We start from the raw sequence: 26,963 nt of genomic DNA, 5'->3' as shown, positions 1-26,963 counted from the left end.
CCGACTATATCCAACTTCAGCCCGTCCGCTTGAAGTCCAGGAAGGGTTAACCACCAGTAGGGGGAGTCCTGCTGATGCACATTGACTAGGAACTCCCCCGGGGTCACCGATTGGGGGCGTGCCTTAGACCCTCACCTCCCCAGGCTTCAGACAGGGCCACGCCCCCCGGAATCCTTTAATGGACTACCCTTCAATATGTGGGGCAGGTGATGGCGCTACCTCCCCTCTTCCATCTACAGAACAATACCAATGCCTAATCGCCAATAGCCAGAAAGTTGTGACGATTTGCTATGAGGTAGGCAAAGGCCAAGTGGCTGGTGCCTATTTGCCAAGTGGAAAAATACCTACCAGGACCCTCAACGGTGACCAACCAAGGTCAAGGAATGGAAACCTTATCGGGCAGGAGTGTGGGAAAAGCAGGAACAGCTGGCAGGTGGGGAAAGAGAGAGATCCCTGGCTGCGCCCTGCCTTAAGTAGGGCAGGCCATGCCCACAGAGCCAGCCGATTGGCTAGCTAGGGGATGGCACAGCCGAGAATCCCCCCCAATCGCGCGAGGCTGGGCTCCAGCCACCACGCGCGTGGTGGGGCTGTGAAGCCTGCAACTCCACCTCCTTTGAGGGCGGAAGCGGCTTTCTTGCCAACCCAGAATAACTACAAAGTGGGGCATGAATATCTAAAAGTGTCCAGTTCACTTATTGGCTCGGGTGCCCTTGTTGTTCTTCAGCCTCCCTTGACACGCACACCACCACAGACACACCCTTGATTTCACCAGTCCAAGATACAGGAATGGGTGGAGGAGAAGCAGATCTCTGAAGCAGTTCCCCCCAACGCCAGCTAATGGCAAATGGACTTTGATTGTTTTAAGGAGGAAGCCATCTGAAACAAGGCATCCATTTTCTTTGGTGCCTAAGATGAGATGAGCGGGTGGCGCTGTGGGTTAAACCACAGAGCCTAGGACTTGCCGATCAGAAGGTCGGCGGTTCGAATCCCCGCGACGGGGTGAGCTCCCGTTGCTCGGTCCCTGCTCCTGCCAACCTAGCAGTTCGAAAGCACGTCAAAGTGCAAGAAGATAAATAGGTACCACTCCGGCGGGAAGGTAAACAGCGTTTCCATGCGCTGCTCTGGTTCACCAGAAGCGGCTTAGTCATGCTGGCCACATGACCTGGAAGCTGTATGCCGGCTCCCTCAGCCAATAAAGCGAGATGAGTGCTGCAACCCCAGTCGGCCACGACTGGACCTAATGGTCAGGGGCCCCTTTACCTTTACCTAAGATGAGATAAATTATCCAGAGGATGAGCACGGCCAGGTCTCTTGAAGTACTTATTAATTGTTTTTCCACCCCACCTTTTTCTCCAACGAGCTTGAGATGGCATACACAGTTCTCTTTCCCCCTCTTCCTTTGACTCACACAACAACCCTGTGAGGTAGGTTAGGCTGAGAGGCAGCCACTGGCCTCGACCTCCCCAGTGAGAGCTTTATGTCTGAGTGGGGATTTGAACCGTTGTCTCCCACATCCTAGTCTAACGCTCTAACCACTGTACCACACTGACAAACAGCTGTGCCCCTTTGGTGGGCGTGTAGAACACCGGCACAGGGCCTTGCCTTTCTTTTCACCTTGCTTTAACCAGTTTTTCCCTCTCCTAGATCAGCCCGGCGAGGGGACCTCGTGAAGGAGGGACCAGGGTGACCATCCGGGGAGAAAATTTGGGCTTGGAGTTCCGGGACATTGCATCGCATGTCAAAGTAGCTGGCGTGGAGTGCATTCCTTTAGTGGACGGCTACATCCCAGCAGAGCAGTAAGTAAGGGCCTCAGGGTGAAAGATGCTTTATTAAGACCTTCCGCTCTGTTGTTAGGGCAGGAATGTTTACGCGAGACAGCCTTGCTCTTTCTCCAACTTTCCTTGCCAGTCTCAGGTCACTGAGCCCTGAAATGAGGTGGGATAGATGGAAGGAGAGGGATGCTCCATTGTTGATGGACTAAAATTCCCATGCTGGCTGATGGGACTTGGAGTCCAACCACATCCCTGAAAGACCTCTTCCTTCCCTACAGGCCCTCTTGGATGCTAAGATTGGCAGAGAGGGACCTCTTGGTAGTTCCTCCACCCTCAGGGGCTCGGTGTGTGTGTGTGTGTGTGTGTGTGGCCTGGGAAAGGGTCTTCTCTGTGGTGGCCCCTAAGCTGTGGGACTCCTTCTGCACAGAGGTGCATCTGACACCTTCGTTGCGCAGCCTCCAGCAAATGCTGAAGACACACTTCTTTACCTTGGCTTTTGACACTCGAGGTGTATGCTTTTAGGACCCACCTTATTTTTGTGATTGTAAGTTGTTTTCAGCAGTTTGTGCTTTCATGTTGTAACCCTTCCTGGGACCTTAGGGTAGAGGGCAGGTAAATACCATATTTTTCACTCTATAGGACGCACCAGACGATAAGACGCAACCAGTTTGGGGGGGAGGAAACAAGAAGAAAAAAATTCTGAACCCCAAAAGCCAGAACAGCAAGAGGGATCTGGCTTCTGGGAAAGCCTCTTGCTGTTCTGGCTTCGGGGACAGCCTGTGAAGCCTCTGCAGGGCAGCGGGGTGAAGGCACCCTGCTGCCCTGCGGAGGCTTTGCGCAGGGTGCATGGCTCTCCGTCTCCCTGTTCTGACTTTGGGCTTAGCCACGCAGCCTGCATTCGCTCCATAAGATGCACACACCTTTTCCCTTACTTTTTAGAAGGGAAAAAGTGTGTCTTATAGAGCAAAAAATACGGTAATAATAGTAACAGCAACAACACCTGGAAAGCCAGAGGTTCCCTACACCTGTGCTACGGCCACCTCCCAGGCTCAGCAGAACAGAGAAAACATTACCTGCTCCTAACGGGATTGTATATGACAGTAATAATAATAATAATAATAATAATAATAATAATAATAATAATAATTTTTATTTATATCCCGCCCTCCCCAGCCGACGCCGGGCTCAGGGCAGCTAACAACAATGAAATAATCAAACAATCAAATAATCCAACATTCTAAAAACATTTCATTATAAAAATTAATTAAAATCAAATTAATGGCAACCCTTAAGCAAAATTCTGTGCAGGTTGCCAAAGAAGGGAGTCAGGCTGGGCCCTGACCAAAGGCCTGGTGGAACAACTCTGTCTTGCAGGTCTTGCGGAAAGATGTCAGGTCCCGCAGGGCCTTAGTCTCTTGTGACAGAGCGTTCCTCCAGATTGGAGTCGCAGCCGAGAAAGCCCTAGCTCTAGTTGAGGCCAGCCTAACCTCTCTGAGGCCTGGGACCTTCAGGATGTTTTTATTTACAGACTGTAGGTTCCTCTGTGGGGCATACCAGGAGAGGCGGTCCCGTAGGTACGAGGGTCCTAGGCCGTATACACCTGTAACTAATACAGGTGTGGCTAGCCCTAATGATGCTGGACTCCAGTTCCCATCAGCCTTAGCCAGCATAGCCAATGGTGAGGGATGATGGGAGCTGGAGCCTAGCCACAACTGAAGCACTACAGGTTGCCCTACCTGGCTTTACAGGTAGTGCTGATGTCCCTCACCTCTGCTTTGCATGACAAGTGAGGACGAACAACATTTCCCCAGGGGTGTGTGGGAGAAACTGGGTTTGGTTCGCACTCAAAAGCAAACTTACCTTATCTGCCCCAAAACAATGTACAAATCAGAGCACAGCTGCCCTTCAAAATTGTGCACTTCTCTGAATTTTGCAACGCAGTTCTCCCGTTAGGTAGGGTGTGCAAAAAATGCACACACTGGAGCAAAGTGGGTGTATATATAAGTGCATATATTAGTGGAAAATAGTAATATATTGATATGCATTATATTAAGGGAAAGTGCTTCGGGGGGGGGGGGGAATGTGCAGATGAGGGGGAAATTGCCCTGAAATGCTGATGAATTTTCATGAGGACTAAAAAGTGTTCTTTGCAAACTAATGTGGCAATGTTGAAAACTGAAGAGTGTAAATGGAGAGAAACCAAAGTCAGTAGGTTCGCTCTTCTCTACTCTTTACCCGCCTGCTTGTAACTCAGCTCAGTAGACAATAGGCACCTGTAGCCTCTCTGTCCATCACCAAAAGAGGTTCTGTACTGGTGGGTCTCTGCTTGAGGCCAGTTGCAATGACCCTAGCTTCCCCTGGATCTGGCACAATGGAATGACTTGAGCCTTGAGGAAAAGAGGTCTACTTTTTAAGGAGAAGGGGTTTCCCAAAATAGGATATGGGATCTGTGTCGGAATCTCCACTCGGCCAAGCCAATAAGGCCTCATCTTCCTCCGAGCTGAGCTTTGAAATCGCCTCCGACGTGTTTAATGGCCTGAGGCTTTGATAAGGCCTCAAGCACATTCTATCCAGCAGGGTTCCCAGCACAGGGAAGAGACAAGAGGTTTGGCTACATTGTAAAGAGATTTATTTCTAAACTAGGCAGAACAGAAAACACATCCTCTCTCTATGAAAGTAGACAGCAACTGAACAAAGGGACAAAGGAAACAGGAAAACCACTAACGTCACATCCCGTCTCCTTTCCCGTGAGACTCCAATAGTATGGAATCCCAGGAATGTAAACAGAGTCCTGTGACTCCACGCAGCTGCTGAGTGAGAAACAGAAACTAACAATCTGTACCATTAGGGGAAGCCCATTCCTAGCTGTCATCATCTACTTTGGCTCTAAGCCTTCCCACACACAGCAGGCACCCTTTGCAAGGACCACAGGGGCACCTCCTGATCTTTGAATCTCTTTCCTTCTAGAATAGTGTGCGAGATGGGCGAGGCCAAGCACAGCCAGCATGCCGGAAACGTGGACATCTGCGTCGCTGAGTGCAAGCCGGAGTTCATGGCCAAATCCTCCCAGTTCTATTACTTTACGGTAAGTCCGTGAGCGAGACTCGGGAATTGAGGAGGAACGGGCAAGAGGTTTCGAGAATCCTGGAGGCTTCCAGGAATGCTCTTGAGTTTCATCCAAAGTGAAATTTCGAGGTTAGGTTGGAGGGTCATCTAAGCCCTACTCAGAGCAGACCCACTGAAATTTCTACTTCTTCATTACCTGCCCTTCACCTTAAGGTCCCAGGGCCTTAACTCTGCCTGTTAACTTCCATGGGTTTACTCTACTCTGAGTAGGACTAGCATTGAATCTCACACCTTGAAAGCCTTTGGCTTTCCCCAAAGAATCTTGACAGGGACACGGGTGGCGCTGTGGGTTAAACCACAGAGCCTAGGACTTGCCAATCAGAAGGTCGGTTGTTCGAATCCCTGCGACGGGGTGAGCTCCTGTTGCTCGGTCCCTGCTCCTGCCAACCTAGCAGCTCGAAAGCACGTCATAGTGCAAGTAGATAAATAGGAACCGCTCTGGCGGGAAGGTAAACGGCGTTTCTGTGCGCTGCTCTGGTTCACCAGAAGCGGCTTAGTCATGCTGGCCACATGACCCGGAAGCTGTCTGCGGACAAACGCCAGCTCCCTCGGCCCATAGAGCGAGATGAGCGCCGCAACCCCAGAGTCAGTCACGACTGGACCTAATGGTCAGGGGTACCTTTACCTTTAAAGAATCTTGGGAGCTGCAATTTGCCCCTCACTGAACTATAACACCCTCACACCCTTAAACTACAGTTTGCAGAATTCTCTGGGGGAAGCCATGGGCTTTAAATGTGTGTTAAATGTGCTTTCAGCATACCTTATGGAGTGGATGTGAACGTTCTCTCTGTCTCTCTCTCTCTCTGTCCTCCCTGGGCCAAAACTCATAAGGGTAGTTAATTCGTATTACATTCACTCTTGAGCACCCAGCCTCACTGTTTGATGGATCCCTCTAGTCCTATTTGCTTAACTTTATTTTCGGGTTTTATCAGTCTTTTCTGAACAGAAAAATGCAAATAGTTTCTAATAGCCGATTTCTCCCTCCACCCTTATCCTATTTTCGTTGTGAATATATCATCTGAAATTTGTGAAGGCAGCTGTGAATAATTAATAGGCTATTGCAACTTATTACAAGCCTGCAAATGAGATGGATAATTATTATCAGTGTTATTATCATAACACCTCCAGACATTTAGAGGCTCTCTCCTGGGACAGGAGGTAGGGATGAACAGCAGGTGACGGGGATTTATAAAGAAATGCGAAAGGAAGCCCCAAGATGCTCGATCGCTCTTGATGGAGGGGCCTTGTAAGGTATGGAAGGATGAGGAAATGGCAGCAGGCCTCCTAGTCTAGGGGAGATGTAGGCAATGTGGTACCCTCCCTGATGCTGATGGACTTCAGCTCCTCTCCTGACCATTGAATTAGCTGGCTGGGTCTGATGTGCACCAGAACTCGGGCACATACAATGGAGCTGAACAATTCATCAATCATCATCATCATCATTTATTACATATACCCTGTCGGTCTGGTTGGGCCTCCCCAGTCACTCTGGGCTGCTTCCAACAGAATATTAAAAAATGATAAAGCATCAAACATTAAAAACTTCCCTAAACAGAGCTGCCTTCAGATGTCTTCTAAAAAGTCAGATAGTTGTTTATTTCCTTGTCATCCGGTGGGAGGGTGTTCCACAGGGCGGGTGCCGCCACCGAGAAGGCCCTCTGCCTGGTTCCCTGTAACCTCGCTTCTTGCAGGGAGGGAACCACTACAAGGCCCTTGGAGCTGGACCTCAGTGTCCGGGCAGAACGATGGAGGTGGAGACACACCTTCAGGTCTACTGGGCTGAGGCAGTTTAGGGCTTTATTCAGGAGAGATAGAAGAAAATACTTCTTCATGGAGCGCACAGTTAAACTATGGAACTCTGTCCCATGGGAGGCAGCAATGGCCACCAACATGGATGGCTTTAAAAGAGGATTAGGCAAATTCATGGAGGCTAAGGCTATGAATAGGGATGTGGGTGGCGCTGTGGGTTAAACCGCAGAGCCTGGGACTTGCTGATCAGAAGGTCGGCGGTTCGAATACCCACAGCGGGGTGAGCTCCCGTTGTTCGGTCCCTGCTCCTGTCAACCTAGCAGTTCGAAAGCACGTCAAAGTGCAAGTAGATAGATACCTTCTCTGGCGGGAAGGTAAACAGCATTTCCGTGCGCTGCTCTGGTTCACCAGAAGCGGCTTAGTCATGCTGGCCACATGACCCGGAAGCTGTACGCTGGCTCCCTCGGCCAGTAAAGCGAGATGAGCGTTGCAACCCCAGAGTCGGCCACGACTGGACCTAACGGTCAGGGGTCCCTTTACCTTTAAGGCTATGAATAACTACCAGCCACAATGACCATGCCATAGCTGGAGGGGGCAACACTTTTGAATGCTAGTTGCTGGAAAACACAAGAGAGGAGAGCTTCTCTTGTACTCAAATCCTGCTTGCAGGTTTACAATAGGCATCTGGCTGGTTTCATTCTTGGGAAGAAGAAGAAGAGTTTGGATTTGATATCCCGCTTTATCACTACCCTAAGGAGTCTCAAAGCGGCTAACATTCTCCTTTCCCTTCCTCCCCCACAACAAACACTCTGTGACATGAGTGGGGCTGAGAGACTTCAGAGAAGTGTGACTAGCCCATGGTCACCCAGCAGCTGCATGTGGAGGAGTGGGGAAGCGAACCCGGTTCACCAGATTACGAGTCTACCACTCTTAACCACTACACCACACTGGTTTGGGCTCGTCCCCCACCATCCTGCCCCCTTCATACTCGGAAGAGCTAGCTAAAGGAGAAAACGACATGAATAATCTCCAGCATTCAACAACAACATCCTGCTCATTGTACCTGCTCATTCATTGGAGAGTTTAAACCTTTCATACCATCCTTCTTAAAAGTGGAAGGGAGGATAGGGAAAAGTGTGTGTGTGAAAGAGAGAGGGGGGGAACCTTTCATTTAAATGCAGATGATGGCTTTTCACTTGGGACCAAGCAGAAAGTTTTTTTTCCTATTAAAATGCTAATGAAAGAAGAAACTGCAACTCTAGATTTCTTCCTGAGAAAGTGAGGATCCCTTGCTGTAGTTTGGTATCAGGATGATCTGTTCCCTCTTAAATATTATTGTTTTATCTTGATTTTAAAACAAAATCAGCAAGAAAAAAGAGGGTGGTTGCATTTATTATTTTTTATTTATTTATTATAAATTTTATACCTTGTATTTCTCTGCAATGCAGATGCTAGGCAGTTTCTCAGTGAAAGTAAGAAACCTTGGTATTACGTATGTGTTGGGTGGGGCAAGACTGGAACAAGGCTATGTCGCGAATTCCTCGCGGCGCTTTTTAGCGAAACGCTCAGAGTCCCAGGTTTCTTTTCAGTGCAGTCTTTTTAATGTGAGCTATATACAGGTATTTACAAAAACAGTCCATACAGAGTACCTGCTCCTTAAGGCAAACGACTACTCTCCACCACAGCACCACCATACCACAGCACAACCACCACAGTTACTGTTGAACAGGCTTTCCTTTTAAAACAGGTGATAGCCAATCACATTAATCACACTCCTGCTGAGTCACTCTGACCCAGCACTTCACAGAGTATTGCATTATCCTGTTGAAGCCTGCAGACTTACTCAGTATCCTGCAAATCCCAACAGGTTAAACCAGGGCATCGTGTAGGAACTTGGGAATGAGAGTGAATATCTGTGATATTTATGTTTGGGGTTAGGATCACAGAATTCTAGAATTGGATGGGACAACCCAAACCCCTGAAATGTAACTCAAATGTTGAAACTCAAAACATTCACACCTGAGAATAAGAACACACACACACGCACACGCACACACCCCTACCTTAATATAGCAATAGGTTCCCCAAACATTGGCAATTGGAGGGATACTGAGCATTTTTGCACTAACTGCAACTCCAGTTCAAGGGAAGCCCTTTAAGGTGCTGGTTTTGACCTTTAAAGCCCTTTGTGGCTTAGGGCCCTCGTATTTACAGGACCGCCTCTCCTTGTATGCTCCACAGAGGACCTTAAGGTCCATGAATAATCATAGTTTAGAGGTCCCAGGCCCTAAAGAAGTCAGATTATCTTCCACCAGGACCAGGGCCTTATCAGTGATGGCTCCAACCTGGTGGAATGCTCTGTCCCATGAGACCAGGGCCCTGCAGGATTGAACTTCCTTCCGCAGGGCCTGTGAGAGAAAGCTATTCCGCCTGGCTTTCAATTTGAACTTAGCCTGATCTTTTATTCCCCTTCCTTCCCTCCCCTTTTTATGAAGATTACCCGCTCTGGGATCCCACAGCTAATTCTACCCTGGTCTCCTCACTGGCCCAAATAGGACTAATTTAGCCAGCTAGCCCTGGTGATCATCTAATGTTTATTGGATGGATTTCTCCCCCTAAATTGATTTTTGAATTCTGAATTTATTATTATTCACGTTTATACTGTATTTTATGCTGTTTTTTGTTGCATCAATGAAGTCTTTTAAATTTGTTGTTAGCCGCCTTGAGCCCAGTTTTCTGAACCGGGAAGGGCGGGGTATAAATAAAAAATTACTATTACTATTATTATTATTATTATTATTATTATTATTGCATGAACTACCAGGGCCAGGCTTTCCTTTCTTCCAAAGGCACTCAGGGTGGGAAAATCAACATCAGCAGGATGACTGCCTAGCTCTGCTTCTAATTCTCGGAATAGACAAGCTAGCTTCCTGGTGAAGTGATAGCCTGGGTGATGGGCCATTCAGGAGAACAAAGGGAGGGGCTCTGTGCAAGATGGCAAATGGGTGAGGTCCCCTCCCTCAACTTGCGGGAAGTTAGAAGGACAAAGGCAGAGTTGAGAGCAGCAAGAATTGAGTGATGTGAGCTTGGAAGATAGAAGATCAACAGGCTAGGGAGCCACAGAAAGAGAGAGGGATGTCTGGTTTCTATTTGAATCCAAGGCTGTTTGTATAAGGGAAGCAAGACTCTCTTGCGCTCAGGTTGTATAGATGTATAAATAAAGCGTATATCTTTTTAAATATAATTTTAATTAATTTTTCAACATATCAATTTCAACAGTAATTAAACATACTTTCATTTCTTACACCATTTTTTGACTTACGTCAATCACATCTGCAAAATTTTTCAATCTATTCACTTAATATACATTTCTTACTTCCACTATTACATTTAACTCTCAAAACTAATATCACTATTCTTTCTCTGCAATATTTCATATATTTCTCCTTACAAAACTTCTTGTAGTCCTACCAGCATAATTTGTTGATTACAGTTGCTCTTCAAATAGTTCATATATTTCTTCCAGTCTTCTGTGAATCTCTGGTCCCGCAGGTTTCGAATCCTTCCTGTCATTTTATCTAATTCTGCGTAGTTCATTAATTTTGTCTGCCATCCTTCTTTCAATAAAGCGTATATCATAAAGGCAGCACAGTCTGCGCTGCACCTTATTCCAGAACGAAACACTAAACCTGAAATCTCACACCACTCAGACGCTGAACTGGCGCGCAACAATATGATTCAAAAGATTCTGAAAAACAGTTAAAAACAATCACGAACGATTTCAGAGTTATCGCGGCAGCTGTTGTTACTCTCCCTGCTAATTCCATCCCACTAATTCCGTTTTGGCGGCGCCTTCATTTCTTACTGCAGTTGTTAATCTTTTCCAGATGCTGACTCTCTTTGACCTAAATCCCAAGCGAGGTCCGGTATCTGGCGGAACCCAAGTCACCATCACGGGCAAGAATCTGAACGCTGGCAGCAATGTCTCAGTGCTCTTTGGAGACCACCCCTGCCTTTTCCACAGGTATATCCCAAAAACCTGAGGGAGGGGGGGTGATGGCCTGGGATTCGGACTCAGAGGCTGAACCTGTGGAATCCCAGCCTGCGCAGGAGTCCCCGCCTCCAGAACCAGCTAAGCCGGGCCTGGGGCCTGAGCCTGAAGGGTCCTCACCTGTGCTGGATCCTCAGATGCAGGCACCAGCTGAGTCTGTTCTGGCTCCAGAGGTGATCGAGGACCCATTGCCTGCAGGTGCTCCACTCTCAGCCCCGTCTGGGGAAGAGGAGGTTGCCTCTGGGTCCGCTAACCCTCCAGCCTCTCCTGAGCTGCAGAGGCTCAGGGCAGAGAGGCAGAGGGAACTAAGTTCCCGCAAGAGGAGTACTCACCTCCAGGCCAGGAGATGTGAGTCACCTGTGGACCGGGGCCACCCTATGCCTCGGGGCAGATAAAAGCCAGCCAGCCCCAGTCCCAGGTTGTGGGAGCAACGTTGTTGCTAGCCTGTTCCTGCCTGCACCCTGTCCTGCTCTTCTGCCAGAGTTCTTGACCCCACCCGACTCCCCGCCTTGGACCCAGCTACAGCTTTGACGGACAGCCTCCATACCGCACTAATGACCTAGGACTGGACTCAGACCTCACCTCTCAGTTAGCCCCCAGGACTAGTACAGGGGGATCTTTCCTCTGAGTGCATCAACGAAATTAACACAGCGGCATACCTAGCCGCTCGGGTGCCTGGTGTGGCATGCATCCTGCAGCCAGGGGCGGGGCAAGCCGCCCATATCGGTGGGGAACGCTACGTAGATCCTCTCCACAACCTTCCCCTCAGCTGTAGGGCAGCTGAGGGGGAGGCAGTGGGCAGACGCAAGCCCCACGCTGCCGTTTCAGGCAGTGCGGAGCCTGCAGGTGCCCAAGCCACCACGTCACTCCCAGGAGAGACGTGTGGCTCGGGCACACTGCAGACCCCGTGGTAAGTGTCAGCCCCAGTGGTGTGGTGCCCAGTGCCAGCCATGTTTCTTTACATTTGTTGACTGAACTAAAACGTTTCGTGAGCCCTTAAAAAAAACACAACACCTCACATTTTTGTCATTCGTCACCCCCCTCAGTGATCACACCTGGGGCAGAACGCACCCCCCGCACCCTCTTCCTCCACCACTGAATGAACAATAAGATTGTGGATGGCCTGAAGCTGTAGGGCAATGAGTTGCCCCCATTGCTGCAGTGGAGCCAGTTTAGAATAGGCATCCCTGATCCAGCCACTGTGATCCACGCAATGGTCTCCTCCAGGCTTGACTATTGTAATTCGCTCTGTGCGGGGCTGCCATTGGAGCTGACCCAAAAACTCCAGTGGGTGCAGAATGGTGCAGCGAGGCTCCTTACGGGGTCTTCGCTGCAGGATCACATTCATCCAGTGCTTTACCAACTGCACTGGCTCCCAGTGGAGCACAGGGTCAGCTTTAAGGTGCTGGTTAAAGCCCTATGCGGTCTAGGACCCTCATACCTACGGGACTGCCTCTCCTAGTATGCCCCATGGAGGACCTTAAGGTCCACAAATGACAACACTTTGGAGGTCCCAAGTCGCAAGGAGGTTGGATTGGTCTCAACTAGGGCCAATTCCAATACTGGCCCCAACTTGGTGGAACGCTCTGTCACAAGAGACTAGGGCCCTGCGGGACTTGACATCTTTCCACAGGACCCGCAAGAGAGAGCTGTTCCGCCTGGCCTTTGGTTTGGACTCAGTCTGACCCTTATGTTTCCCTCCCCTTACAGTTTTGATCTATGGGCTACTTTTAAAATGAGGCTGCATTTTAAATTGCATTTTAACCTGTATTTTAAATTGGGGTTTTTTCTTCCCTTATTATATTTTTATTGTAATTTTAGTGGTGTTAGCCGCCCTGGGCCCGGCTCTGGCTGGGGAGGGCGGGGTATAAATAAAATTTATTATTGTTGTTGTTGTTGTTGTTGTTGTTGTTGTTGTTATTGTCACTGGGCTGCCTGGAGCTTCTTCTTGTTCTGGGCAGGGTGATGTCAGTTTGCAAGCAAAAGAACAAACACACACACCCAATGGGCTCATTCACACTTACCTATTTCTAGGCACAGGTATGGACTGTCCAGGTCCATGTCTGAGTGCTCCCCACTCTGACGGAACTCTTTACTGCTGAACTGGAGCAAACAGCAATCCACAGAAAACCTGAATTGCCATTTGCTACAGTTCAGCAATAAAGTTTGGGTTTTCCAGGGGAAAGTGACAGGACACACACAAAAATGCTTGGACACGGACCAGAAATGCATGGACCTCTGTCTGAAAAGTGTGGGTGAGCCTTTCTATGTGTAAATAAATTTTGATATGATATATAGATATACATAAATGTGATAAAGGGTCTTTTTAGTTATTTTTTCTCTATTCTTTTTTTCTCTTTCATATATCTATCTATATCTGTCTATCTACCTATAGTGTCTGTTTTGTATGGAACATGAATATTCTATTTTATATTTTTCCTTTCTTCTTTTTCAATATATTGCTTTTTATTAGCTTTTTAAAAATGTGTTTGGATTTTAGTGCTTAATGTGTTAAAAACCTTAAATATATATACAGTGGTACCTTGGTTCTCGAATGTAATCTGTTCTGGGAGTCCGTTCAGCTCCCGAAATAGTTTGAAAACCAAGGCGTGGCTTCTGATTGGCTGCAGGAGTTTCCTGCAGCCAATTGGAAGCCACATCAGACATTCGGCTTCCGAAAAGCGTTCGCAAACCGGAACACTTAGTGTACTTATGGGTTTGCAGTGTTTGGGAGTCAAGCCATTCGAGTACCAAGATACCAGTGGGTGGGTGGGTGTATGAGGAAGTGTGGGTGAGCCCAATATTATGGGGAAACTCATTGGCTCCTCCTGTTTTAGGGCCAGTTACACATTCTGTTATTCACTGAAGAATCTTTATACCTCCCACTAAAACACAAGCTAAAATGTAGCCAAAGGACTCGTCCATGGGATCGCTTTGTTTGACCAGATTCCTTTTCATCATTCCGGGGACAGGAGAGCAGCAGAATGGATTATCTGCAACACCACGGCTTACACCAGCAGCTCGGAGAAGATGGTAGTGGATGTGATCGTGAAGGTGGATAAGGCCAGGCTCCACAAGGAGCTAGAGAAGGCCAAGTCACCCAAGGAGCTGGAGTTTGAATATACGACGGACCCAACCATCGTGAAGATCGATCCAGAATGGAGTATTGTCAGGTAATGGCGCCATTAGAAAGGTGGCACAACTTGAGGGGCAGGTCAATATGAAGAGCTGTTGTCGAATTTATCCCAAGTAATCCTAGGAGCTTTGAGATCAAGGATGGGGAAAGTTTTACAGCCTGGGGGGCATATTCCCTTCCAGCCAGCATTTCAGGGGCCACATGACTGTGGTGGGTGGGGACAGGGGGAAAGTGGGCAGGGCAACAAATGTGAATTTCATTTTTTTGTCCAGCAGGCTAGTTTCTGCACACTTTCACATTCCCCTTTCTGTCCTCCAACCAGGAAAGAAAGAGAGATGATCAGAGTTCAAAGGCACATAACTAACAAAGTGAATTTCAATAGGGACAAATGTCAGGTTCCGCACATAGGCAAAAAAACCCCCAGATGCACTAATATAAGATAGGGGACACCTGGCTTGCCAGTAGGACATGTGAAAAGGATCTGGAGCTCTTGGTGGACCACAAGCTTAACAACAGTCAAGAGTGTAATGCAGCAAAAAAGAAGAGTTTGGATTTGATATCCCGCCTTTCACTCCCTTTAAGGAGTCTCAAAGCGGCTAACATTCGCCTTTCCCTTCCTCCCCCACAACAAACACTCTGTGAGGTGAGTGGGGCTGAGAGACTTCAGAGAAGTGTGACTGGCCCAAGGTCACCCAGCAGCTGCATCAAGAAAAGTTAATGCTATTCTAGGCTGCATCAACAGAAGTATAGTGTCCAAATGAAGGGAAGTAATAGTACCACTCTATTCTGCCGTGGTCAGACCACACCTGGAACACTGTATCCAGTTGTTCTGGGTGCCACTATTTAAGAAGGATTTAAGAAGAAGAGTGTGGATTTGATATCCCGCTTTATCACTACCCCAAGGGGTCAACTTTCTTGGGCTCCATGATCACTGCAGATGGTGACAGCAGTCACAAAATTAAAAGATGCCTGCTTCTTGGGAGAAAAGCAATGACAAACCTAGACAGCATCTTAAAAAGCAGAGACATCACCTTGCCGACAAAGGTCTGTATAGTTAAAGCTATGGTTTTCCCAGTAGTGATGTATGGAAGTGAGAGCTGGACCATAAAGAAGGCTGATCGCCAAAGAATGGATGCTTTTGAATTCTGGTGCTGGAGGAGACTCTTGAGAGTCCCACGGACTGCAAGAAGATCAAACCTCTCCATTCTGAAGGAAATGGAGCCCTGAGTGCTCACTGGAAGGAGAGATCCTGAAGCTGAGGCTCCAATACTTTGGCCACCTCATGAGAAGAGAAGACTCCCTGGAAAAGATCCTGATGCTGGGAAAGATGGAGGGCACAAGGAGAAGGAGACGACAGAGGACGAGATGAGTTACCAGCATGAGTTTGACCAAACTGTGGGAGGCAGTGGAAGACAGGAGTGCCTGGCGTGCTCTGGTCCAGGGGTCACAAAGAGTCGGACACGACTAAACAACTAAACAACAAAGGAGTCCCAAAGTGGTTAACAATCTCCTTTCCCTTCCTCCCCCACAACAAACACTCTGTGACATGAGTGGGGCTGAGACACTTCAGAGAAGTGTGACTAGCCCAAGATCACCCAGCAGCTGCATGTGGAGGGGCAGAGAATTGAACCCGGTTCACCAGATTACGAGTCCACTGCTCTTAACCACTACACCACACTGCTATAGTGGTACAGAGGAGATATGAAACCCGTCTTCAAATATCTTAAGGGCGGTCACATGGAAAAGGTTACAAGCTTGTTTTCTCCTGCTCTGGAGGGTAGACGCAAACCAATAGCTTCCAGTTACAAGGAAGGTGATTCTGATTAAACTTTTTGACAGTAAGAGTGGTTAGATAGCGGAAAAGACATCCTTGGGAGGTTGTGGATTTTCACTGGAGATTTTTGAGCAGAGGTTGGATGGCCATCTGTCATGGATGCTTTAGCTGAGAGTCCTGCATTGCAGGGGGTGGACTAGATGACACTTGGGGTTCCTTCCAACTCTACAATTTTATAATTCTGCTTCCCACCAGACAAAAACATCTGGTGGGTGAAGCCGGCCAGTGAGGGTTGTGGTCTGGGAAGAGGCTCTCTGGCCAGGTAGGTGAACTTTCTAGATCATGGGTACACAAACTAAGGCCCGAGGGCTGGATCCGGCTCAATCGCCTTCTCAATCCAACCCATGGACAGTCCAGGAATCAGCATGTTTTTACATGAGTAGAATGTGCCCTTTTATTTAAAATGCATCTCTGGGTTATTTGTGGGGCCTTCCTGGTCTTTTTACATGAGTAGATTGTGTCCTTTTATTTAAAATGCATCTTTGGGTTATTTGTGGGGCATAGAAATCCCTTCATTTTTCCTCCCTTCAAAAAATATAGCCCGGCCCCCCACAAGGTCTGAGGGACAGTGAACCGGCCCCCTGCTGAAAAAGTTTGCTGACCCCTGCTCTAGATGGACCTCAGGGTTGCTGTCATTGTACAGTGGTGCCTCGCAAGACGAAAAGAATCCGTTCCACGAGTCTCTTCGTCTTGCGGTTTTTTTCGTCTTGCGAAGCAAGCCCATTAGCGGCTTAGCGGATTAGCGCTATTAGCGGCTTAGCGGGCTTAGCGGATCAGCTGTTAAGCGGCTTAGCTGCTTGGGAAAAGGGGGGGGGGGAAGGAAAAAAACCCCGCAGGAACTCGCAAGACATTTTCGTCTTGCGAAGCAAGCCCATAGCAAATTCGTTTTGCGAAGCACCTCCAAAACGGAAAACCCTTTCGTCTAGCGGGTTTTCTGTCTTGCGAGGCATTCGTCTTGCGGGGCACCACTGTATCTTGCATTGCAGATCCTGCACTGAGCCGGGCAGGACTAAATGACCTCTAGTCACCTTTCCAACTCCAATTCAAAGCTTTCACGAAGCAAGCCTTATAGGAGAAAAGCCTAGTTTTGCATCTTTGCACGCATTCCCTGCTACAGCTCAGTTTTGCCTTATAACTCAAAAGCCTGGCTCCCCACCCCCTTCTTTGTGAAACAGATTTGGAACTGCTTGCATGAGGATATCTTTAAATGAGCTTTTAGGTCGGTGGGAGGGAAGATAGTCTTTCCTGGCTCTTCTGTGCAAGGAATAGATAATTGCCCTGGGAATGGTTCTGCAGTGGTTGTTGATGAAGATTGGTGCTTGGTCCAATTGGAGCTGAGACATCCTGCAGCCTTCACGTCCCCCTGAGCATGGAAGGAGCTGAAACATATGTAAATTCCGCCAAGCCTGGCCCAGTGGAGAGAAAAATTGGCCATTAAACTTTCGTGTATTCCTTTTAAGATAATTTTACAAATGAGGAGTGGGGCTGGTCTCTCTCCTCTTTACATCAATGGCGAGAAATGAACACAGGGAGCTGCGTTATACTGAATTCATCCACCTCAGTATTGCATACACTGACTGGCAGCCGTTCTCCAAGGTTTCAAGCAGTTTTCTCTAATAGCCCTCCCTGGAGATGCTGGGGATGCAAATTGGGACCATCAGCATTAAAAGCAGATGCTTTAACCACTGGGCGACAGCCCCTTTCCCAAAGCTATGCTGTGAAACCAAAGTAAATGGAAGGCCATTTATATATTATATATTATATATTATATATTATATATTATATATTATATATTATATATTATATATTATATATTATATATTATATATTATATATATTATATTATATATTATATATTATATATTATATATTATATATTATATATTATATATATTATATTATATTATATATAATAATTTTTATTAATTTTAACATATACCCTATTTTTTGCTGTATAAGACTCACTTTTTCCCTCCCAAAAGGTAAGGGGAAATGTGTGTGCGTCTTATGAAGCGAATGCAGGCTGCGCAGCTATCACAGAAACCAGAACAGCAAGAGCGATTGCTGCTTTCACTGCACAGCGATCCTTCTTGCTGTTCTGGCTTCTGAGATTTTTTTCTTGTTTTCCTCCTCCCAAAACTAGGTGCGTCTTGTGGTCTGGTGCGTCTTATAGAGCGGAAAATACAGTGAATTATAATACATACCACAAAACTTCATCATTTATACAATCTTTTTTTTTGGACTTCCCTCAGCACCTCTGATGATCCACCATTTTAACCACTTCTTATGCATTTCTTAAATTCTTATTACCTTAATTATCTTAACTAACCCTCCTCCCCCTCTTATCCATTTTTGCAATAATTCCACTAATACTCCTCACAAAACTGCTTGCAAACCTACAAACGTAGTCTGGTCATGACAAATACTTTTCAAATAATCTGTAAATTTACTCCAGTCTTCTGTGAATTTCTGGTCCCGCCGATTTCGGATCTTTCCTGTTAGCTTATCCAGTTCTGCATAGTCCATTAATTTAATCCTCCATTCTTCTTTCATCGGTAATTCTTCTTGCTTCCATTTTTGGGCCAATAACATTCTTGCTGCCGTTGTTGCATATAAGAACAGCTTACATTCCTTTCTATTTATCTCACTTCCTACAATGCCCAATAAGAATGCTTCTGGTTTCTTTATGTGGGAGTTAAAAATATGACTGGTCAGTTTACCCAAAGCTGCCATTCAAGTCATTTTTTTGCAGGTCCTTTTTTTTTTTTGCAATCAATTAGTCACTTTAATGATTGCAAAGAGTTTCAAAGGTTAAGATTAATTGAGCATCAATATGTTTGGGATCATAAGCAGAAGTTATTGGACTTCCAAGTTGGGGAGAACAGTAAAGAAGCAATTTCATATACTTTGACGCTACAATGGTTCTGCTCAAGAGCCAGATGTTACTTCTGCTGCCGTAGAAATCTGCCTGCAGGTTACACTCATGTGAGCAAGCATTAATACGTATTTATGTGCCTGCAGTCTCATGTGAGTCCAGGCTTTCTATGCTGACCCTCTTCATTCATCATCAATAAGGGACAGCAGCGGGACATGGCGCTGGGATAAGGGAGTTTCCCGCCAAATAAGGGACGGTTGACAGACTAAGCAGTTTGTGCAATTTTGCTGCATTTCCAAATCACACCAATCGAGCTGCATCCATTGTCCAAGTTGACCCCACCCACCCAAAAGTATGTCAGTTTTGCCCACTCCCCAAAAAGTCACTGGTGACGTCACACACCCCACTTTCATGGGGGGTGAAATGTTTAGGTCCAGGTCAAACAAAAACCAAGGGGAGTGGATTTCTATCTCTGTGGACATTTACTCTCTGACTTTATTCTGGGTAAGCATCCATAGGCATGATTTGGGAGATTTCAGCTGATTTTCCTCCCCCTTTCCTTTCCTTTTATCTCTCCATCAGTGGAAATACACCCATTACAGTGCGGGGCACGAACTTGGACCTTATCCAGAACCCTCAGATCCGGGCGAAGTACGGTGGAAAAGAGCACATCAACGTGAGTATGAGAGTATGAGAGTCGATAAAACAGATAAAACAGCTGTCCAAAAAATAGGGAGAGAAAAACACTGGGATTGAATCGCATAAGAAGAACCTGGTTGCTGGATCAGGCCAATGGCCCATCTAGTCCAGGATCCCGTTCTCACAGTGGGGAAACCAGGTGCCCATGGGAAACCTGCAAGCAGGACCATCATGGTAGCCAACAACCTGGTGTCCCATGGAGAAGCCCACAAACAGGGATCTACTCACTTGTGGTACCCAATGACTTTTATTCAGAAGAATTGCTGCCTCCAAGCATGGAGACAGAACATAGCCATCATGGCTAGCCTCCATTGATAGGCTTATCCTCCATGACTTTGTCTTCTCCCCTTTGAAAGTCATTAAACGTGGTGGCCGCTATGGCCAAAAGGCTACCATTGCTGCACTGGGAAGATAAATTTACAGCCCCATTTAATCAATGGATTGAAGATATGACTACACTTGGTACTTATGAGTGCATTGCTTATAGACATAGGCTTTGCCTGGATGAGTATAATGGAATTTGGAACCATTTATACAACATAAAGGTAAAGGTAAAGGGACCCCTGACCATTAGGTCCTGTCGTGATTGACTCTGGGGTTGCAGTGTTCATCTCACTTTATTGGCCGAAGGAGCTGGCGTACAGTTTCCAGGTCATGTGGCCAGCATGACTAAGCCGCTTCTGGCAAACCAGAGCAGAGCACGGAAACGCCATTTACCTTCCCACCATCCATTTCCTAGTGAACTCCCAAATTTCTAGTGAAGCGTGATGCCCTTTTGACTAAATTCTCATGTTCTCACGTTAGTTCAGTGGCCATTACAGATGAACATAAAAGGTAAAGGGAGCCCTGACCATTAGGTCCAGTCATGGCCGGCTCTGGGGTTGCGGCACTCATCTCGCTTTATTGGCCGAGGGAGCCGGCGTACAGTTTCCAGGTCATGTGGCCAGCATGACTAAGCCGCTTCTGGCAAACCAGAGCAGAGCACGGAAACGCCATTTACCTTCCCACCAAAGAGGTATCTATTTATCTACTTGCACTTTGACGTGCTTTCGAACTGCTAGGCTGGCAGGAGCAGGGACCGAGCAACGGGAGTTCACCCCGTTGCGGGGATTCGAACGGCCGACCTTCTGATCGGCGAGTCCTAGGCTCTGTGGTTTAACCCAGAGCGCCACCCGCGCCCCAGGTTTATACAACATATAATAAGTTAAATATAATAAGTTAAATATATACATATATACATGTGTGTGTGTTTGGGTCATAACAGTATCTATATATTAGATATGGAATTGTAATTGTTAATTTTTATAGTGCTGTAGTATAACTTTCTTTTTCTTTCTTTCGCATTCTCAGTTTTTATTGCTATTCTATGTCATTTATTTATAGTGTTGTTAAAACAAGGATAATAATAAAAATTAAAGATGGTGGCCGTTGTTGCCTCTTGTGGGAGCGAGTGCTATAGTTTGACTATGAGTTGTGTCACGATTTTCCAGTGTTCAGCTTCATTGAATGTCCAAGGGTTGTCGTATTATATGAGAGAGGGGGGAAGAAAGGGGGGGGGGACTATTCACTTTCTCCATGCCAATTTTATCCAATTCTGTCATGTCACTTCTTATTCTCCTTCTCTGTAAATGAAAATTGGTCCAGTGGACATCTATTGTGGAGCCATCACCACCATACCGATGCTTTTGGCAACTGTTTCCAAATTCAATTCAAATTTCCTACTCTTTGTGAGTTGTGCACGTTGTGAAATTCACCACCAGCTGTCCTGTTTCATTCTGGTTTATGCCAATCTAGCCTAGACTCCACTAGCATTGGCCAGTTTGGATGGTTTTAAAATGTGATTAGACAAATCCAGGGAGGTTGCAGCTATTAACACCTTACTGGCCAGGATGATCAGAGGCAGTGTGGGTCCGAATTCCAGTTGATGGAGTGCAACATCTGTTTCATTCATATCCCGACTTGGTCATAGAATCATAGAGTTGGAAGAGACCACAAGGGCCATCGAGTCCAACCCCCTGCCAAGCAGGAAACACCATCAGAGCACTCCTGACATATGGTTGTCAAGCCTCTGCTTAAAGACCTCCAAAGAAGGAGACTCCACCACACTCCTTGGCAGCAAATTCCACTGTCAAACAGCTCTTACTGTCAGGAAGTTCTTCCTAATGTTTAGGTGGAATCTTCTTTCTTGTAGTTTGGATCCATTGCTCCGTGTCCGCTTCTCTGGAGCAGCAGAAAACAACCTTTCTCCCTCCTCTATGTGACATCCTTTTATATATTTGAACATGGCTATCATATCCCCCCTTAACCTCCTCTTCTCCAGGCTAAACATGCCCAGCTCCCTTAGCCGTTCCTCATCAGGCATCGTTTCCAGGCCTTTGACCATTTTGGTTGCCCTCCTCTGGACACGCTCCAGTTTGTCAGTGTCCTTCTTGAACTGTGGTGCCCAGAACTGGACACAGTACTCCAGGTGAGGTCTGACCAGAGCAGAATACAGTGGCACTATTACTTCCCTTGATCTAGATGCTATACTCCTATTGATGCAGCCCAGAATTGCATTGGCTTTTTTAGCTGCCGCGTCACACTGTTGGCTCATGTCAAGTTTGTGGTCAACCAAGACTCCTAGATCCTTTTCACATGTACTGCTCTCAAGCCAGGTGTCACCCATCTTGTATTTGTGCCTCTCATTTTTTTGCCCAAGTGCAATACTTTACATTTCTCCCTCTTAAAGTTAATCTTGTTTGTTTTGGCCCAGTTCTCTAATCTGTCAAGTGTGGTCCTGTCCTCTAGGACCAATCAGACTGCTGCATTCTGAATCCTATTGTTCTAGGACCAATCAGACTGCTGCATTTTGGATCCTATTCAACTCAGTACATAACACCAACTGTGTCTCCCACAAGAGTGACTTCTATTCACTCCAAGGAAACCTGGCACCCGTGTGTGTGTGTGTGTGTGTGTGTCAAATGTGTTGCTGTGCACACACTGAAGAACGATATATCCCGTCCCTGGGGGTCCCTACAGCATCCTGACTCCTCCTGGCCATTTCTGCAATGAACATTTTGTTGATACGATATTAACCCCAGTACCATCTTTTCTGCAGAAAGATGGCAGTTAAGAGCCAGGGCATTCCATGCTGGTCTTGTGAGCTTTTTCATTCTGCGGCAGGATGAACTCTGCATGCCAAGCCAGCACATCTGCGAGGCCAGTCTTGAGTTGTGTCACTTCTGATTTAGCTCAACACGATTGCTCCGTGGAGCTGGCATAGAACCTAATGGAGAATGGCTTGGCCTATTTCACTGGCGAGATTGAATACAGAGGGTGGGGGACAGAGAAAGAGAGAGAGGAGGAGGAGGAGGTTGGCTGCAGAAAGTCTTCATGTTTCTAGCTGATTAGAAGTGCCAGTTCAGAGAAGGACTCTCAGGCCTGAATTCTGTTCCGTTCTGGGGTTTTTTGCAACCCAAAAAGATTCTATTAAAACAAGTAGGTCTTCTGATGCTAACGAAACATGCCAACACTTTGCAGGAGCTTCTGCAAAGCTATGCATTTTTTTGCGAGCTTCTTTGCATAGCAAGAGGTGGCAACATCATGCCACCTTCCTCAGATCCCTCCAGCTTTGGGCAAGACATCTGGTGCTTGCCACATTCTGGTGTAATGGAGCCAAAGTTTAAACATGTTGATGGCTGCAGTCCTGTAGAGACTTACCCTGGGAATAACAGAGTAATCCATCCCCCCTATATCTCATTCTGGAGGAAGTTTGGATGAAGTAGAGAAGCCAGTCTGTCGAGGTCTGTCTGGCTCGGTTGGCTCTGGGGGCAAGGAGAGTCTGTCATGGAGATCCCCACTTTGCCTGCTGAAGTCATGAATTGGCAGATGCTTCATGGCTGGGACTGATGGGAGTGGTAGTCAAAAACAGATGGAGGGCTTCTTCTTTGTTTGTTTCTTCTTTGGCGATCACTCGTACCCGAGTAAGATTGTCTTCCATAAACACGGTTTTAACAACAAGTCCATAAGTGACTGTGGAGGCCAATTCTGGATCCACACGTCCTTCCACAGTGGGGACATAGGTTTCCAGGAGGGAGTTGATCCTGGTGAGGGTTTGCCAAGCGTGCCTTCCTCTTAGCACATTTCTCCCTTGCATCCTGAATTTGAGTGTCTTCAAAACCCATGACACCTTTGGTAAAGGCTGTTCTCCAATTGGAGCACTCGCAGGCCAGTGTTTCCCAGTTGTCGGCATTTATACTACATTTTTATAGATTTGCTTTGAGAGAGTCTTTAAACCTCTTCTGTTGACCGCCAGCATTACACTTTCCATTTTTAAGTTCGGGATAGAGTAGTTGCTTTGGAAGACGATCATCAGGCATCCGCACAACATGACCAGTCCAACAAAGTTGATGTTGAAGAATCATTGCTTTGATACTGGTGCTCTTTGCTTCTTCCAGTACACTGGTATTAGTTTGCCTGTCTTCCCAAGCGATGTGTAAAACTGCAACATGAGTTTCTTATTGATTCATGTTCATTTGCTTTAGCCCCAGGCCCAAATCAAAACAATAGCAATAGCTAATGCCAGGCTCAGAGAAGTTTCCTAATACTACAAACCCTGGTAAATATATCCAGGGATAATCGAGATAACTGCCAGGCACATTCACTTTAATGGATTCTAACACAACAGAGGCAAAAGAAGCCATTATCTGCTTGCTTGCTTCTTCCTGGTTTGTTTTTTCATCCAGTCATTTGTGCGTAAAGCCACTGCCTTTTCAAATGCTTAACCAATAATTACAATCTTTCAAGGGCAACATAAGAAAGCTTCCCCAGTCATCTGCCACAAAAGGGCGATAAAATAAAGTAGGTTTCTTTGCAAACAGAAACAGGTAAATGATATATAATAAGAATCAGAATAAGCAATGGTAGCACGGGTCTTCTGTAATGTTGTATAAGTCTTATCAGAAACATGAGAACATAAGAAGAAGCTGGTGGATCAGGCCAGTGACCCATCTAGTCCCACATCTAGCTGTTCTCAGGGTCCTAGGCCGTGACCATGACTGCCTCCTATGGGAGCAACTTCAATAGTCTGACTAGGTGCTGCATTAAGTCCTTTGCTTCACCTGTCCTGATAAAAGTCATAAATCATCATCATCACCATCTTGTGGTTGAGATGAGATATTTGAATGCCTGTCACCTTGGTTACTTGTGCAGCTGATAATTCCACCCTCTGCCCAGATATTGACATGGCTTTGTAGCCTATTCCATGATCCTGCTAAACTGCACTATTGGCTTATGCATTTCAGGTTTGCGAAGTGCAGAACGACACAGAGATGATCTGCCAAGCACCAGCGGTGGAACCAAATAACCAGACCGACCCTCCTGTGTGGCCAGATGAGTTTGGCTTCATCTTGGACAACGTCCACTCCTTGCTGATCCTCGAGAAACCCAACTTCACCTACTACCCAAACCCCATCTTTGAGGCTTTCAATCCCTCTGGGATTTTGGAGCTGAAGCCAGGGACCCCTGTGATATTAAAGGTACGGCGAGAGGAAGTGGTGGTCCAAAAAAGAAACCACACCATCCATTTCCTAGTGAACTCCCAAATTTCTAGTGAAGCGTGATGCCCTTTTGACTAAATTCTCATGTTCTCACGTTAGTTCAGTGGCCATTACAGATGAACATAAAAGGTAAAGGGAGCCCTGACCATTAGGTCCAGTCATGGCCGGCTCTGGGGTTGCGGCACTCATCTCGCTTTATTGGCCGAGGGAGCCGGCGTACAGCTTCTGGGTCATGTGGCCAGCATGACTAAGCCGCTTCTGGTGAACCAGAGCAACACACAGAAACGCTGTTTACCTTCCCGCCAGGGTGGTACCTATTTATCTACTTGCACTTTGACGTGCTTTCAAACTGCTAGGAGGGCAGGAGCAGGGACCGAGCAACGGGAGGTCACCCTGTCACGGGGATTCGAACGGCCGACCTTCTGATCGGCAAATCCTAGGCTCTGTGGTTTAACCCACAGCGCCGCCCGCGTCCCTACAGATGAACATAAGGATGCCATATTTTGAGCCCATATCGCTGGGGCACTGGGTGGTTCTTGGGCTTGGGTCTGAGGGTTCATTGAACCAGAGAACGTTTTGCTACAAGCTTCCCACTTTCTGCAGTGAAATGTACAGTTGGATCTTGCTGGATGTCAAAGCCAAAGATGACCGAGGGCCTTTCACTCACCGCAAGGGCCTCTGCTCCTTGATGCTGCTCACCTATTGATGGGTTTCGTTTCTCTCAACACAGGGTAAAAACCTGATCCCATTGACAGGAGGGAACGCCAAGCTGAATTACACTGTTCTGGTTGGTGAGAAGCCCTGTGTTCCCACGGTATCTGAAGTGCAGCTGCTATGCGAGTCCCCAAATCTCACTGGACGGCATAAAGTGACGGTGAGCAAAAGCACTGATATGCTGCGGAGCAAATGCAATTCTCTTCTGGAGGAAAGGTTGGGTTCTGCAGCCTGCATAAATCATGCAAAGTCAAAGAAATGTGCATAATGTATCTTCTTTTGCATAATGTATTCTTTCACTGCTTTGAGTTTTCTGTTGATTAAGCAGTATCTAAACCCTGTTGAATAAAATAAGTAATTATCCTTCAGCTTTTACTGACTTGTTCCCTTTTTTTTTTGCTAGTTATAGAGAAAGGTAAGGTGTTCTTCAAACCACTTCAAGCCCTGCAGATCTTTCTTGGGCTCATCTCTGGCTTCTCAGATTTCAGCACATACTCTTTCAAGCATATCCTTGAAACCACATGGGCTAGAAACTTGGCTTTAGAAGTAAAGGAAGCCGAGAGACTCATGAAGCTGAGTGTTGCAGGCAGCGCCACATTTGGGGCTTTGCAGAGTGCAGTGGCGTAGCGTGGGTTGTCAGCACCCGGGGAAAGGCAAGTAATTTGCGCCCCCACCCCGCTGCACTGTCCCTCCCCCAGATAGCCCCTCGCTCTCTCTCCGCACCGCACCGCATGCCTGGCACCCTCCCCTCCACAGTGGGCGGCGACCCGGCGGCTCGGATCAGATTCGCACAGCCAGCACTGCAGTGAGAGAGAGTGAGTGAGCCAGGTAGGGGCAGAGAGCTGCGAGTGCGAGTGCGCCCCCCCCCCAGATGTTGCGCCCGGTGCGGCCGCCCCCCCTGCACCCCCCACGCTACGCCACTGGCAGAGTGTATTTCTGGAGTACCTTGCACTTATCTGGTCTCCTCACTTCCTTCCTCTAACTTGCAGGCTCGCGTTGGAGGGATGGAGTTTTCCCCAGGGATGGTGAACATCTCCCCGGACAGCCCACTTAGCCTGCCCGCCATTGTCAGCATTGCTGTGGCAGGGGGGCTCCTCATCATCTTCATCGTGGCTGTGCTGATTGCCTACAAGCGCAAGTCCCGCGAGAGTGACCTCACCCTCAAACGGCTCCAGATGCAAATGGACAACTTGGAGTCCCGGGTCGCCTTGGAGTGCAAGGAAGGTACGGCAAGCGGAAGGGACCAAAAATATTTTTAAAAGCCATGGGAGGAGCCTTCTGTCATATGCAAAGTAGAGAAGTGTGCATCTGGCAACAGGAGAGTCCATTTTGAGATGCAGGGCAACTGAGAATTGGTGTGGACCAGTTGGCTCATGTTATAGCTAAGAATGAAACTGCTAGCAAAGGAATTGTGTGGAAAGGAGTAGGTTAAGGGGACAGGAGAGATTGCAGTTTCAGTTGGCTTGGGGA

General features: G+C 47.2%; 1 protein-coding gene across 4 annotated transcripts in view; it reads left to right on the top strand.

Annotated features, from left to right (window-relative positions):
* The window catches only part of PLXNA4 (plexin A4), a 618,767-nt gene that overhangs the window by 519,498 nt on the left and 72,306 nt on the right, over nt 1-26,963 (top strand). For all 4 annotated transcript variants that reach the window (XM_083401717.1, XM_083401718.1, XM_083401719.1 and 1 more), the window contains 8 exons: nt 1,645-1,796; nt 4,740-4,857; nt 10,535-10,671; nt 13,671-13,871; nt 19,126-19,219; nt 24,525-24,758; nt 25,510-25,653; nt 26,483-26,717. In XM_083401717.1, coding sequence (XP_083257843.1) covers nt 1,645-1,796; nt 4,740-4,857; nt 10,535-10,671; nt 13,671-13,871; nt 19,126-19,219; nt 24,525-24,758; nt 25,510-25,653; nt 26,483-26,717 — 1,315 coding nt within the window. The remainder of the gene's footprint in view (nt 1-1,644; nt 1,797-4,739; nt 4,858-10,534; nt 10,672-13,670; nt 13,872-19,125; nt 19,220-24,524; nt 24,759-25,509; nt 25,654-26,482; nt 26,718-26,963) is intronic.

Source organism: Podarcis tiliguerta (genome assembly GCF_965153285.1).
Source record: "Podarcis tiliguerta genome assembly, chromosome: 10".
Lineage (NCBI taxonomy): Eukaryota > Metazoa > Chordata > Lepidosauria > Squamata > Lacertidae > Podarcis > Podarcis tiliguerta.
Note: the sequence above shows the minus strand (reverse complement) of the source record. Positions and strands in the feature narration are given on the sequence as shown.